Here is a 12941-nt window from a genome sequence, read left to right on the forward strand (position 1 = left end):
TAAACTATTCCTTGCTCTCCCAAATTGCTTCTAGTATCAGCCTTTATTCCTAAATCATGAACCCATTTTGACTTTATTTTGGTATACGGTATTTGGTCTACGCTCAGCTTCTGCCCTACCATTTTCCAATTTTCCTAGCAGTTTTTGTGAAATAGTGAATTCTTAGCCCAGAAGCTGGCCTCTTTGGGTTCCTCAAAGAGGGGATTGCTATAGTTGTTGACTACTACATCTTGTATACCTAACCTATTCCACTGATCCACCACTCTGTTTCTGAGCCAGTACTAAGTAGTTTTGATGACTGCTGCTTTATAATACAGTTTAATATCTGGTATGGTTAGGCCACCTTCCCTAGCATTTCTTTACATTAATTCCCTATATATTCTGGACCTCTTGTTCTTCCAGATGAATTTTGTTATTATTTTATCCAGCTCTGTAAAATAAATTTTTGGTACTTCAATTGGTATGGTGCTAAATAAGTAAACTAATTTAGGTGAAATTGTCATTTTTACTATATTAGCTCAGTCTGACCACGAGCAACTGATGTTTTCCATTTATTTATATCTGACTTTATTTGTATGAGAAGTGTTTCATAATTATGTCCATACAGGCCCTGGATTTGTCTTGGCAGGTAGATACCCAAATATTTTATAGTGTCTACAGTAACTTTAAATGGAGTTTCTCTTTCTAGCTCTTGCTCTTGGGCTTTGTTAGTAATGTATAGGGATTTATGTGCATTTATTTTATATCCTGCAACTTTGCTAAAGTTGTTTATTATTTCAAGTAGTTTTTTACTTGATTCTCTAGGATTCTCTAAGTAAATCATCATATCATCTGCAAAAAGTGTTAATGTAGTTTCTTCTTTTCCTACTCTAATTCCTTCAATTTCTTTTTCTTCTCTTATTGCTACAGCTAATATTTCTAGTACCAAATTTAATAATAGGGGTGATAATAGACATCCTTGTTTCGCCCCTGATCTTATTGGGAATGCATCTAGCTTATCCCCATTACAAATAATGTTTATTGATGGTTTTAGGTAGATGCTATTTATACTTTTAAGGAAGGCTTCATTTATTTCTATGCTTTCTAGTGTTTTTAATAGGAATGGGTGTTGTACTTTGTCAAAGGCTTTTTTGCATCTATTGAGATGATCATATTTCTTCTAGTTTTGCTGTTGATATGATCAATTATGCTGATAGTTTTCCTAATATTGAGCCAGCCTTGTATTCCTGGAATAAATCCTACATGGTCGCAGTGTATTATTCTCATGATAAGTTGCTACAATCTTTTTGCTAATATTTTATTTAAAATTTTTGCATCAATATTCATTAGGGAAATTGGTCTATAATTTTCTTTTTCTATTTTGACTCTTCCTGCTTAGGTATTAGTACCATATTTGTGTCATAAAAAGAATTTGGTAGGACTACTTCTTCACTCATTTTCCCAAATAACCTATAAAATATGGGAATTAATTGTTCTTTAATTGTTTGATAGAATTCACATGTAAAAATATCTGTCCCTGGAGATGTTTTCCTAGGGAGTTCATTGATGGCTTGCTCAATTTATTTTTCTGACATGAGGTTATTTAGATATTTTACTTCCTCTTCTGTTAACCTGGACAATTTATAGTTTTGTAAATATTCATCCATTTCCTTCAGGTTGTCACATTTATGGGCATACAATTGGGCAAAATAATTCCTAATTATTGTTTTAATTTCCTCTTCATTTGAGGTGAATTCACCCTTTTCATTTTTGATGCTGGTAATTTGGTTTTCTTCTTTTTTAAAAAAAAATCAAATTTACCAAAGGTTTGTCAATTTTATTGTTTTTGTTTTCATAAACCCAGCTCTTAGTTTTATTTATTAAATTAATAGTTATCTTGATTTCAATTTTATTAATCTCTCCTTTGATTTTCAGTATTTCTAATTTGGTATTTAATTGGGGATTTTCAATTTGTTCTTTGTCTAGCTTTTTCAGTTGCATGCCCAATTCATTTGTCTCCTTTTTCTCAATTTTATTCACATAAGCATTTAGAGATATAAAACGTCCCCTAAGAACTGCTTTTGCTGCATCCCATGAGTTTTGGTATGTTGTCTCATTACTGTCATTCTCTTGAATGAAGTTGTTAATTGTTTCGATGAATTGTTCTTTGACTCACTCATTCTTTAGGATTAGATTATTTAGTTTCCAATTAATTTTTAGTTCATTTTTCCATGGTTCTTTATTACAAATAATTTTACTGCATCATGATCTGAAGAGGATGCTTTGACTATTTCTGCCTTTCTGCACTGGATTGTGAGGTTTTTATGCCCTAGTACATGGTCAATTTTTGAGTATGTGCCATGTACCACTGAGAAAAAAGTATATTCCTTTTTATCCCCATTCAGTTTTCTCCAGAGGTCTATCATATCTGCCTTTTCTAAAATTCTATTCACTTCCTTAACTTCTTTTTTGTTTATTTTGAAGTTATATTTATCAAGTTTAGAGAGGGGAAGGTTGAGGTCCCCCACTACTATAGTTTTGCTGTCTATTTCTTCCTGTAGCTCCCTTAACTTCTCCTCTAAGAATTTTCATGCTATACCCCTTGGTGCATATAGGTTAAATAATGATATTGCTTCTTGTTTATGGTGCCTTTTAGCAGGATATAATGTCCTTCCTTATCTCTTTTATTACATCTATCTTTGCTTTTGCTTTGTCTGAGATTAGGATTGCTACTCCTGCTTTTTTACTTTAGCTGAAACACAATATATTCTACTCCAGCCTTTTACCTTTACCCTTTGTGTATACCCTTGTTTCAAATGTGTTTCTTGTAAACAACATATTGTAGGATTATGGCTTTTAATCTATTCTGCTATTCACTTCCATTTATGGGAGAGTTCATCCCATTCACATTCACAGTTATGATTACTATCTGTGTCTTTTTTCTCCATCCTATTACCCCCCTGTTTATGCTTTTATTTCTCCCTCTGCCTTCCAATCCTCAACAGTTTTACTTTTGACTGCCACCTTCCTCAGTTTACCCTCCCTCTTGATCCCCCTCCCTTATCTTACCTTTTCACCTTGCCACTTCTTCCCTCTCTTCTGTCCACCATCTCCCTTTTCTTTCCCCTTTCCCCTCCTACTGCCTGTAGGACAATTTTGATTTCTATATTTATCAGAGTATGTTATTCCCTTCTTGAACCAAATCTGATGAGGGTAGAGCTCAAATACTGTTCTCCCTCCCTTCTTTCCCTTTACTATAGTATGTTTTTGTGCCTCTTCCTGTTATGTAACTTACCCTTTTCTACTACCTCCTTACCTCTTCTCCCAGAATCGTCCCTTTATATCTCTTAATTATATTTTTATCATTATAACAGTTATTTTGTACTGACACCCACAGTCTATGCATGTCCCTTTCAATTGTCATAACTGTACCATTCTCAGGATTGAAATATATGTGTGTATATATATACATATATATGTAAAACATATGTAAAACAATATAAGGATGTTTAACAAGGGTTTTTTCCCTTCTTTATCTTCTTATGTCTCTCTTGAGTTTTGTATTTGAAGAGCAAATTTTCCATTGAGCTCTGGCCTTTTCTTCAAGAAGGACTGGAATTCCCTTATTTCATTGAATGTTCATCTCCTTGCCTGGAAAATTGTGCTCAATTTTGCTGGGTAGTTGAACCTTGGTTGTAGTACAAGCTCCTTTGCCTTTCAGAATATCATATTCCAATTTCTCCTGTCATTTAATGTAGAAGCTGAAAGATCCTGCATGATCCTGACTGTAGTTCCACAACATTTGAATTGTTCCTTTCTGGCTGCTTACAGTATTTTCTCCTTGACATGGTAATTCTGGAATTTGTCTATAATATTTCTTGGAGTTTTCAATTTGGGATCTCTTTCAGGGGGTGATTGGTGGATTCTTTTAATGATGATTTTACCCTCTGGTTCCAGGACCTCAGCACAGTAATCTTTGATGATTTCTTGGAAGATACTGTCCAGGATTTTTTTTTAATTATGGCCAATAATTCTTAGATTGTCTCTCCTGGATCTATTTCCCAGGTCAGTTGTTTTCCAATCAGATATTTCATGTTTTCTCCTATTTTTCATTCTTTAGATTTTGTTTGACTGATTCTTTTTTTTTAAATGCAAATTTCCTTTTCTATTAAACCTCTGATCAAAGTCATTTTTTAGCCCATCTTAGTAAATTACAAGGAATTTAAAAAGAAACATTGCATAATTAACATTCAGGTAGCAGAAAAATTAGATCAGGTTAAGTAATGAAACATACATGAAATAGTGAAGTTTTGAGGAAGGAATAAATGAAAAGTTTGCTAAATGAAGCCAATCCATTAAATACCGTGCCTCTCAAAGCAATCTGACTGCCCACCTAATTGTGAATAATGGTCGGTTCAAGAATCTAACACACTGATTTTCAAGAAGAAAACCTCCCTCCTCTTAAAGAGTTTGACTGGAAGAGGGGTGACGGAAGTCTCTCTCCATGACCTGCTCCTGATCTTTTTCAGTTACACAAAAACAAAGAACTGAGTTCTTTTTAAAAATTCAAGTTCCATTACAGCATGTTAAAAAATATTAAGGAAAATAGATTAGGTATTCAAGTGCACAACACTAATTACTGCCCAGCTAGTGGTGTTTTGTTTCATCCAGTTCTCCCAAGGAAAACTCTAAAATTGAAATCTCAGCAGAATAATCCTTAAATGTATTTTATAAGCCACATGAGCTCTTTTGTTTACTGAATTCTTGGATTTTGCTGCTGTACCCTGTACCTCAATTTAACCCAGACTATAATTACCCCATTAACTTTTCAATGCACAGTTTTATGTGATTCAGAAAGGCCACAGTAGTATTGTCGAGCTCTGTTAACACAGGGCTTAAGAAAGCCAAGACCAGTGATGCCCCCTGGCCCACACTACTGCCAAGCCATTTCTGACTAGCTTCGGATTGTAAGGACATAGACATACATGCATGTGTGTGGGCACACGTGTGTGTGCACATGCCCACACTACATCCACGTATGTACACAAAGTCTCAATGTTCTGCAGAAGTTGACTCCAAGGTGTTCAGAGTTTTGCTTTGCCAGGCTGCAGCTGGAGGCTCTGTAACTTCATGGCCAGACCCATATTGCCAGTAATTTTCAATTTGCCTTGAAAGAAAGCCGACTGGGGATTCATCTTGCCAGTCATTAAATCCAGTAAGTCAGTGTCAGCCATGGTGATCGTGCAGTCAGCCTTCTTATCTGAATTAACAGCTACGGAGCCTTTGCCGTTTTTCACATCCACTACCCAGGTGGCTTCTTTCCCGCCAGGGCCATCTTTCACCTTGAAGGCAAAAACGCCACCAATTTTCTTCACATACTGTTCTCCTTCCTCTTCAAGCTTCTTCTCAATCTCTTTAAAGACAAGATTTGCCTTAAATCCATCAAATGCTGAACTGGTAGGAAAAGCTCCAACCTGATAACTTCTGCCGGCCACCGAAGCGTAGTCGGGGAAGCCCATCCTGTACAGTGTCAGGACCGCGGCTCCGCCAAGGCCCAGGTTATGCTGCAGCGCGACCTGTTTGACTGATTCTTGATGTCTCATAGAGTCGTTATCTTCTGCTTGCCAAATTCTAATTTTTAATGTATTGTTTCCCTCCTTTAGCTTTTCTATCTCCTTTTCCATTTGGCTGATTTTACTTTTCAATGAGACATTTTCTCTATTTATATTCTGATTCTCCTTAACCATTTCCCTGATTTTACTTTTTAAATATTTGTTTTCATCAGTGATTTTTTTCCATTTTTTCTTTTACCTCTCTAATTTGGTTTTTAAAGTCTTCCTTGAGTTCTTCCAGAAATGATTTTTGGTTTCAAGACTAGTTCACTTTCCCTTTAGAGATTTCAAATGTGGGTATAGTTTCCATGCTGTCATCTTCTGAGTTGGTATTTTGATCTTCCCTGTCTCCATAATATGATTCAATGGTCTTTGGCTTTTTAGTGTGCTTTTTCATGGTATTTTTTTCCTCTTTGTTTCTAAAGTGGATCTCTGCTTCTGTGGCTCAGGAGGCTCTGTCTCAAGTTTCTTGTGTTGGGATCTGTCCTGCTGCTCACTTGCTTTGTGTGCTATGGCCTCTGGTTTCATGAGGTGGTGGGGAGAGGTGATCTGGCTGCTGGAAGTCTCCTCTTCCCCAGGAGTGCTCTACTGCATGGGTAGTCTCAGCTGTTGTCCGTGCTGGTGTCTGCCACTTCTCCTGGCTGTGCAAAGGCACATCTGGGGTCTTGGTGTTGATGTTTGTTAGCTCCACCCCCCCACACCTGGGACTCAGTTACTCTTGTTGTTCTGCTGAGGTGAGGCCTGCTGGCACACCTCTCTTTCTGCACTAGTTTCCTTCCACCACCACAAGAAAGGCGCTCTCCCCAAGTTTTCTCACTATGTGGCTACTGAAGCCCCACTTCTATCTCCTCTGTTTCTCCTGAGGTAGTATTGTCTGGGTGAGGGAGGGAGGGAGGACCGATTTCCCTGGCCATTATGGCTTCCAGAAGTTCAAGGAGGCAATTTTCAAACCTTTAGACTATGTGTGGACTGGAGGCCTCCAGGGTAGCTGCTCCCATGGCCACTGGCTCTGTGCTGGTGTCTCTGGTTAGTTCCAATAGACTCCTGTCCCAGACTGAGAGGCCTAGGGCTGGATTGCTGCTGTAGCCAGTACTTCCACTCTGGGCCTGCTCTTGTTCCCATGTTTGGCTCACCCAGCACTCTACCAGTTCCCTGTCAGTGTGGGCTGGTGCTCCTGCCCCACTCAGTGTACTAGTGGCTTCTAACTCTGTAAAATCTGCTCAGATTCACTTTTTAGATGTATCTGACAGAATTTGTGAGAGCACCAGTAGTTCCTTCCTTTCATAGTGCCATCTTGGCTCTGCCCCGCCCCCCAAGACTTTCTCTTTTAATTTAACTGCTTTTCATTCACAGCAAGCATAAGAATAACAAAGAAAAAAAACAAACATAGAGGTATTTTAAAAGACTTTAAAACCACTTGTTATGTGCAAAAGTATTCACTTAGTGCAGGACATATATGATAAACTATATAATATGATTTATTACATATGATGTATAAAGTTGCACATGTATTTTTTATGACAATATAGTATGATTATGTTATATATAAGTATAACCTTAATTGGATGCTTTGGATATAAAAGATGATGTGTGTGTGTTTGTGTGTGTGTATGTGTATGTGTCTGTGTGTGTTTGTATGTATATGTGTGTGTATGTGTGTGTGTGTGTGTGTACATACATCCCTGGAATATATACTGCCAAGGTAAGTGAACTTACCAATAGATACTCCATTACCACCATCTGGTCTATATAGCACTGATTTTTCTGAACATGTAAATAATATATAATTGCTTAAGCTCTTCTGCAGATATTTTCTTAGCCAGTACCAAGCAACATCATTTACTTTGATAGAACAATGAATATTCCCTCTTGTACTTACAAATCACATCCCTCATGTCATTTACTTTGCTTACTGCTCAGACTGTTCCAGAGTCCGTGTGTAATGAGAGCTGTGGTTCTGGATTCAGGAAGCTATCTTGTGAAGGGAAGCCTGCCTGCTGTTTTGACTGTGTGCAGTGCCCAGAGGAGGAAATTTCTAATCAGAAAGGTAAGTGTTTTAAAATAATTCTCCTCCCCAAATCCCAGATAACTCTCCTTCATAAGAACAGAGGAACAGCCTTTGGTCAAGAACAGTGTAAAGTTCTTATACTTACATGCAACTCATAGAAACATTACTCTATGAGGCCTACTTCTCATACCTAACTTAGGGGGAGTCAATGGGGAAAATCAAATTAAAAAAAAAACAACCCAAAGTACTGATCAACTGTGAAGAATGAGCCCACAGAGTTTGCAAACCTTAGGAGGAGGGGAGCAGCTGTGTTTCATGATGGGTGCTAGTCTAGGGAAAATGTGGTTGCCTTTTCATGGGACACACCAGAAAGGTTCTCCCCCTTTCACTCTCTGTCAAGGATCCTTTAGCTTTGTAGGGATCAATTGGGAACAATTATTGGGGTTTTTTTGTTTTATTTTTGTTTTAATCTGAAATTAATTGATTTTCTGCTTGTTTCTTTTTTAAATCATATCGAATTTTTGGCTAATTTTCATTTGTTTCAATAAGTATTAATACATACAAACATACATACATATATATAGAGAGAGATTTATTAAATTCACTTTAAGTATGCATAATATGTATATTACATCCCTAAAGCACTGATGCCTAGAAATGCAATCAGATCCACACAGAAGACTCCTAGTTAAAGGAGTGCCACATGATGGAAGATCCAAGGATATTGAGAGGATTTTGAAATATATTAATAATTTTGGGAGATGTGAAGTAGTAAATGATATAAAGAGAAAGAAAAATTTGTTTTCTATAAGTTGCTCAAGGATATAATTTCTTCAATTCCTCTTAAGGTAGAAATTTTCTAAAGCATTTGGAAATGGATTTTCAGGCCTTTCTTCTTTAAATAAAATTTCTGTTGCCTTCTTCCACATGTTTTTACATCACCATAGCATCCCCAGAATCCCTTCCCCTCCTAGAGTGTCATCCCATATAACAAATGCTACTTTTAAGTGGAAAAAATAAGCACAAGAGATGGACACATTGAAAAATCTGAAAACCTGTAATGTATAACACCTATATCCTTCCCTTCTCCATTAAGGAGTGGGTTCCAAGTGTCCTCTTTTATCTTTTCAATTGAGTCCATAGAGTTATTCCCCCAAGCGTATTCCCCCAAAGACTTTTTCCCCATCCAACCACTTCCTTTGTCATGCTAAGTGCATAAATATTGTCTATACAGGTTTTTAGTTTAATGTAATAAAGGTTATTAATTTTATCTTTTTATAATTGTCTCTATCTCTTGGGTGGCTAAGAATATGTTTCCTACGCACAGATGTGAGAAATATATGATCTGTTGCTCTTCTAATTTCTCTATAGTATGATCTTTAATATTAAGGTCCCACATCCATCAAGAATTGTGGAATATAGGATAAGGTGTTGATCTAAGCCTAATTTCTGCCAGATTACCTTCCAGTTTTCCCAGAAGTTTTTATCAAATTAGTTTTTTTCTAGGTAATTTATATTTTCTACTTTATTGTACACTGGATTATTGAGTTCCAGTTTTTTATGATTCTCCCTTGACTGGTCCAGTCCATTGATTTGGTTCTCTATTTCTTAATCAATACAGATGATTTCATGACTGCTGCTTTATAATATAGTTTGAAGTCTGAAAGACCACTTACATATTTCTCCTGTTTATTTTCATAATTAACCTTGTATTTTGGATTTTTAAAAATTTTCTAAATGAATTTTTTTATCAAGTTCTGCAAAATATTTTTTGGCAATTTGATTGGCATAGCATTAAAAGTCTAAGTTAACTCAGTAGCATCATCATTTTTATTATGCTAGCAATGCCTAGCTATGACCACTGAATAATTCTTCCAGCTCCTTAATTGTTCTTTATTTCATTTAAGAGCACTGTTCAGTTGAACTTACATGAGTCTTTTGTGTGCTTTGGTAGATGAATACCCATATATTTTACGAATTTTGCTGTTATTTGAAATGGGATTTCCCTTTCTATTGTTGCCTCTTGTGTTTTGTTAATATTATGTGGAAATGCTGTTGGTTTTGTGGGTTTATTTTGTAACCTACAACTCTCATGAAGTTATTAATTGTATAAACATCTTTACTGACTCCCTCAGATTTTCCAAGTACAAAATATCATTGACAAATAGGACCAGTTTTATCTCTTCTTTCCCTATCTTTGTCTTTAATTGCTTTATTTTTGTCTTATTGTTATTATTAGTATTTCCAGGATTATAACAAATAATAGTGGAGAGAGTGGGCATCTCTGTTTAACTCTTTGTATTCATTGGAGAAGAGTCTAGTGAATCCTCATTGCACATGATACTTGCTTCTGCTTTTAGATCGGTGATTTTTATGATATTAAAATAAGTATGCCTACACTTTGTATGATTGTTTTTTGTTTAGTGTGAGTGCTGTATTTTGCTGAAGCATTTATCAGCAACTATTGAAATGACTGTGTGGCTTTTGATGTTTTGATTTTTAAACATGATTAATTATGTTGATTGTTTTCCTAATGTTGAATGATCATTGCATCCTTGGTATAAATCTTGTTAATAATGAATGATTTCTTGAATTAATCACAGTATTTTCTTTAAAATATTTGAATCAATAATCATGATGATATTGACTTTTCATTTGCCTTCTGTGTCTTGTCTTTCCCTGGCTTTGGTATCAGGACTATATATGTCCCATAAAAAAGATTTTGGTAGTGTTCTTTCTCGATTTTTGAGAATAATTTGTGAAGTATGAGAATTGTGTTACTTAAAAGTTTGATAGAATTCTTCTGTGCATCTATCAAGATCAAAAGTATTTTTCTTTGGCAATTCTGTTGTACTTAGATCTATTTTCTTTTTAGAGATTGAATTATTTAAGATCTCTATCTAATCTTCTGATAGTTTGGGTATTTTATATGTTTGAGGGTATTCCTCTTTTTTGTTCTTAGCTTTGTTTGCATATAACTGTACACAGTAATATGCTCTGATTATTCTTCATATTTCTTCCGGTCTTGTGATTGCACCTTGCTGATTTGCTATTTTATTGTTTTGGTTTTCTACATTCTCTTTTAAATCAGATTAGCTGGGGAATTTATCAGTTTAACTAATCTTTTCAGAGAACTAGCTTTTTAATGGTATTCATTTCTATGGGTTTTTTATTTCTAATTACCTATTTCTCCTCTATTTTTAAAAATGCTTATGCAGCTCATTAATCCTCTTTTCTTTTCTATTTTCATAATGTGTGTTTGTAGAGATATAATTTTCCTGTGAGGACTACTTTAGCTGCATCTAAGAAATTCCGGGATTTTTTTCATCGTTTTGGTTTTCTTTCACATACTTATTTATCATTTCTATGATTTGTTCTTTGACCCACTCATTATTTAGGAGTTAAGTTTCTATTTGGGTTGATGTCTTTTGTTGTGCTACCTGAACTAATAATTGTTTTTATTATATTATTGTCCATAAAGAATGTACTATTTCTTCCTTTTTCCACTTGCCTGCAATATCTCTATGTCCTAATATATGGTCAATTTTTGTAAAAGTTCCAGGTGGTCCTGGGAAATTTTGTACACATGTACATACATACATGCATACATAGATACACACACATATGTGTATATAAAATATGCATGTATCTATGTGTGTATTTACATATATATGTATGTGTGTGTACTTACATATGTATATGTGTGTATATTCTTTTGCAGTCCCATTTTGAAGATGCCACAAGTCTTTTTGTTCTAATTAGCCCAGCATCAATTTGTTCACTTTAATATTTTCCTTTTGGTTTATCTTTCTGTTAGATGTATTCAAAACTAAGGCAAGGATATTGAAACTCCTGTCATCATTATGCTACTGTGAGTGTCTTCTTGCAGTTCAGTTAATGTTTCCTTTATGAATGTGGATGCTAAGGCATTTTGAGCATATAAGTTTATTCTGTTATTGGTTTGTTATCTATGGTTCCCTTTATTATAACTGTCTGTAGCCTTTTATTTTTGGAATATTCATTTTTTAGCCCTTTCATTTTGCGATTTTTCTTGTTGGTTTCTTTGATTTTCTGTTTTATCTGATTATTTATTTTCCCTTTTTGTCCTCTCAAATAGATTTGCCTTTTCTTTTCTCCCTTCAACTTGTCTTGTTCATTTTTACACCTTTCCTGGGAGAAGTTCTTTCTCTTTCTTCACTATCTATCCTCTCTTTCTGTTCACTCTGGACCTCCATTCTGTTTTTCTTGATTCCCCATAATTATCTAGTCTCTCTCTATTCTCTGTATATCTCATGGAAGCACAACATCCAACCGATAAATTCTGGGTTCTCCTCTCTTGGAAATTTCTACCACTGTTCTCATAGAATTTGCCTCACATCCACAGCTCAGACAGCTGCCAAGCTGGTGGTACATGGTTGGTTTCTGTAGAAAATTTGACTTTCAAACACAAGAATCAAGAGAAGCATTGAAAAGTAAACAAGAAAGAGAAATCATAAGGGACTGACTAAAGTTGAACTGTTTTGTTTACATTCCTACAGGGACCTCAGTATTAGGGTAGCTGAAGAGAATATACATACATACACACACATACATACATACATATATATATATATATATATATATATATATATATATATATATATATATATACACAGAGGGCACAGGGTGAGTTGAATATGAAGGGATGATATCTAAAAAAATAAAATCAAATTAAGGGATGAGAGAGGAACATATTGAGAGAGGGAGAAAGGGAGAGATAGAATGGGGTAAATTATCTCACATAAAATTGGCAAGAAAAAGTAGTTCTGTAGGAAGGGAAGAGGGGGCAGGTGAGGGGGAATGAGTGAATCTTGCTCTCATCGGATTTGACCTGAGAAGGGAACAACACACACTCAATTGGGTATCTTACCCCACAGGAAAGGAGGAAGGAGATAAAAAGGGGGGATTATAGAAGGGAGGGCAGATAGGGGGAGGAGGTAATCAAAAGCAAACACTTTCAATAAGGGCCAGGGTCAAGAGAGAAAATTGAATAAAGGAGGATAGGATAGGAAGGAGCAAAATATAGTTAGTCTTTCACAACATGAGTATTGTGGAAGGGTTTTGCATAATGATGCACATGTAACCTATGTTGAATTGCTTGCCTTCTTAGGGAGGATGGGTGGGGAGGGAAGAGGGGAGAGAATTTGGAACTCAAAGTTTTCAAAGCAGATGTTCAAAAAAGGTTTTTGCACGTAACTAGGAAATAAGATATACAGGCAATGGGGCATAGAAATCTATCTTACCCTACAAAAAAGTAAGGGAAAAGGGGATGGGCGGGGAGTGGTGTGACAGAAGGGATAGCT

General features: G+C 35.6%; 2 protein-coding genes across 2 annotated transcripts in view; one reads left to right on the plus strand and one right to left on the minus strand.

Moving 5' to 3' along the window:
- The window catches only part of LOC118836261 (vomeronasal type-2 receptor 26-like), a 38966-nt gene that overhangs the window by 23613 nt on the left and 2412 nt on the right, over nt 1-12941 (plus strand). Inside the window, exons 5-6 of the mRNA XM_036743594.1 lie at nt 276-278; nt 7512-7638. Coding sequence (XP_036599489.1) covers nt 276-278; nt 7512-7638 — 130 coding nt within the window. The remainder of the gene's footprint in view (nt 1-275; nt 279-7511; nt 7639-12941) is intronic.
- Nucleotides 4126-5551, minus strand: LOC118839624 (non-specific lipid-transfer protein-like). Its single transcript, XM_036747117.1, has one exon. It carries the CDS (start codon nt 5496-5498, stop codon nt 5064-5066), a length of 435 nt encoding a protein of 144 aa, XP_036603012.1. The 5' UTR covers nt 5499-5551; the 3' UTR covers nt 4126-5063.

The sequence above is a fragment of the Trichosurus vulpecula genome, chromosome 2 (assembly GCF_011100635.1).
Source record: "Trichosurus vulpecula isolate mTriVul1 chromosome 2, mTriVul1.pri, whole genome shotgun sequence".
NCBI lineage: Eukaryota > Metazoa > Chordata > Mammalia > Diprotodontia > Phalangeridae > Trichosurus > Trichosurus vulpecula.